This window comes from Alternaria postmessia (assembly GCF_024291825.1).
Source record: "Alternaria postmessia strain BMP 2775 chromosome Unknown scaffold_234, whole genome shotgun sequence".
Lineage (NCBI taxonomy): Eukaryota > Fungi > Ascomycota > Dothideomycetes > Pleosporales > Pleosporaceae > Alternaria > Alternaria postmessia.
Window position 1 is genome coordinate 10461 of NW_026260307.1, and position 2777 is coordinate 13237.

Sequence of the window (2777 nt, forward strand, 5' to 3'; positions counted from 1 at the left end):
TCGCATCTTGATGAGATTGCTATTCTAGCCCGCAGCACGGAGAGACACGTCAAAGAACTCGACGAACGAGTAGTCTCAGTGAGATTGATGAGCTTGAACTTGGCAGACGACACAAAACAGCACGTTGAAAATCTAGCACTACAATACAACGAGCTTCGATCGACTGTCGCATCATTAAGCCGTTCACAGCAATGTGACGTGAACGTCTCGTCGGAGCTCCAAAGACAACGAAGAGCATGGGAGAAAGAGCTCCAACGCCTTCGCAGTCGACTCGAAAAAAATGAAATAATGAACGCACAATGCCTCATAACGATGTCAGAACAGATTAAGGAAAGTTGCATCAACATCAGCCACCCGACTCCGGCATCGAGCGGAACTCAAGATGTTGAACTTCTTGTAGCTTGCCGGTGGCTGCTCGAGCACCTGCCGGCTTTTGACTCTAGGCAGCAAGGTTTTGGCAATCGATGGAGGCTATTTTGGCAAGCTCAATGGAAACAGTACAGACAAAATACAAGTCGTGACGACCACCCTCTCCGAACGCTGATTTGTGACGAAAAGTACAACAAGGTTGGAAGTGGCCTCTATCGCACGCTGAGCGGCTTCCTACACGAGTACGGGCGTTTGCGAACCAATCCACTGGATCCAGATGTCCAGAAGGTAGTGGATGTGATCAGCCCGACGCACTACGACAGCAACGGTCAGATTGATATCGAGGCGGAGAGACAAAGGTGGTGCAGGTGAAGTCCGCTGTTAGCAATAGAGCGCTCAATTTAACGCATTGCGCTGAGACTTTAGGTGATGCGCTTTTGATGCCTACGTCCGGGTGACAGCCGACTTGCCGAATGGATGGTACTGCAACTACATGGATACTCTACAAAATTCCCAGCATATTGTGGTCGATCGCAACCTATGTGTACGTGCTTTGATATTTCTTGCGTACTGTCCCACCCGTACGTGGATCACAAGATCTCGCGTAGCAAGAACTTCAGAACCCCACCAGCGTAGGCGGATCTCTTTGGGAAAAACTTTCCGCTACCAATAGTATACTCCCTCAGCTCTTCGAGAGAAGGAAAGAGCTCGACTGCATCTCGCGAGACGTCCACCAGATCTACAAGATTGACATGAATCGTCTTTATCTTCTGCTCATGCTTTGAAAAGGATTTTCTTGAATGGCTGCCACCACCATACCTTCTTGCAGTGATGAATAGTGTCAGGCAATGGCTCAATGTAGAGGGCTACACAAAGCTTATGCCAGTTCTCGATGTCAGCGACATCGGTACCGTACAAGCCATTAAATCTTATGACCAGGGCGTCGTTGAATACTCGACGAGCTTGTTTACGTTCTTCACAGTCCTTGTCCCAAGCAAAGAAGTCGCACATGCGATAAAACCCCTCCGCCACGCTCCTCTTGGGATCGTAGGGAAACTCTGGATACTGGGTGAAAAAAGCCGAGATTGCGTCTAGATCCTGCTCTGGTCTGCGCTGATGGTGCTGGAGAAGATGTAGTTGCCTCTGTTACAATTTAGCAAAGAGAGCTCGGAATGAATCGTTCTATCCTGGCCACCTACCCCTCTGCTTAATACCGGTCGTGAGCCGCCAGGGTGAGAGAACTTGCAACCCGAACCGTAATTGCAGTGACCATTATCCTGGAACTGATAGCATACCCCCCGTGAGCTTCTACGCATATTTTCAGTGAGTGTGAATGATCAATGACCTTAACAAACTCCGCCTTTCGAGGTGAAAGAAAGGCCAGTGAAGCAGCTTTAGCGAAGACTGAGCCCCCCTTCGTTTCGTGTGACGACAAAAGCAAATACAGAGCAAGAGCCTGGCTTTACATGACATCTTGACACGGATTGAGATTTACCATGCAACTAAACGCAAGGATTTCATAGTTTGTGCTTCCCTGTGCAGCGTACCTACCAGTCACTGTGACATTGTACAGTCTCTTGATCGGACTCTGTGCATTGCATCGATAATATCAAAACCGTGAGGTCGTCCATATTCACGGGATACACCGCTGGGTAGTCTGACGGGGCCACTCGCCTGCTTCGCTGGTCAGAAGCGTAAATTACCCTTCTTGCGAAAGGGAAAAATCCGTGATTTACTATCGATAAAGAACTGATGATTGTTTTGACGAGATTCGATTCCTGTGCTATCACAACCCGATCATATTGACGCCTCCAGCTCGTGATTGACTATCGGCTTTGATACATGTATGGAAGATCTCTCTCAAGTATGGCTATGATATCAACCATGGTACTCATGTTCTCATAGCTTTCTATCGCGTATGCTGTCGGATGTTGGGGATACATTTTGCACGCAATTCCTTACAGAGTTCTCGTAGCAACGAATGAGATCGAGGGGGCGGGTATACTAACGTTGGTGCGAAGTTACAAGACGTGCGGAGGTTAGTACGAAGTCCAGGAACTACTTCCGAGGGGGAATTCAGTTGGAAAAATATCTTTAGTTCCAATTTTGCATGCGTTTCTGAATCTAGACATTTTCTCGAGTATTTCGCCCTTGTTGCTCGGCGTGATGAAGCGTGACAAGGATAGAAGATGGGGAAGTATCAAAGTGGCGCGCCCAATCTACTCGCTATCGATCTCGCACTTCTCCAGCAAGCCACCCTCAAGCACTTTACCGAGATGCGTCTTCTCCATGTCCTCCCCTTCTCGTCTCGTCTTCATGTAATCTTTCAAGAACCGTACAGGACTCTCGTTCAAGCACCAAACACCAGCAGGCGGTACAATAAACCCATCGACCTGCAGCCTCTGTCC

The 2777-nt window shown here is 48.5% G+C and overlaps 2 protein-coding genes across 2 annotated transcripts in view; both read right to left on the minus strand.

Moving 5' to 3' along the window:
• Nucleotides 1-959: 959 nt before the first annotated feature.
• Nucleotides 960-1685, minus strand: J4E82_011570 (uncharacterized protein; the record flags this gene model as incomplete). Its single annotated transcript, XM_051737774.1, has 3 exons — nt 960-1139; nt 1189-1512; nt 1569-1685. 3 exons carry the CDS (start codon nt 1683-1685, stop codon nt 960-962), a joined length of 621 nt encoding a protein of 206 aa, XP_051582468.1.
• Nucleotides 1686-2588: 903 nt separating this feature from the next.
• The window catches only part of J4E82_011571 (uncharacterized protein), a gene marked incomplete at both ends in the record, with an annotated part of 1956 nt that continues 1767 nt past the window's right edge, over nt 2589-2777 (minus strand). Inside the window, one exon of the mRNA XM_051737775.1 lies at nt 2589-2769. Within this exon, the coding sequence (XP_051582469.1) occupies nt 2589-2769 (181 nt within the window). The remainder of the gene's footprint in view (nt 2770-2777) is intronic.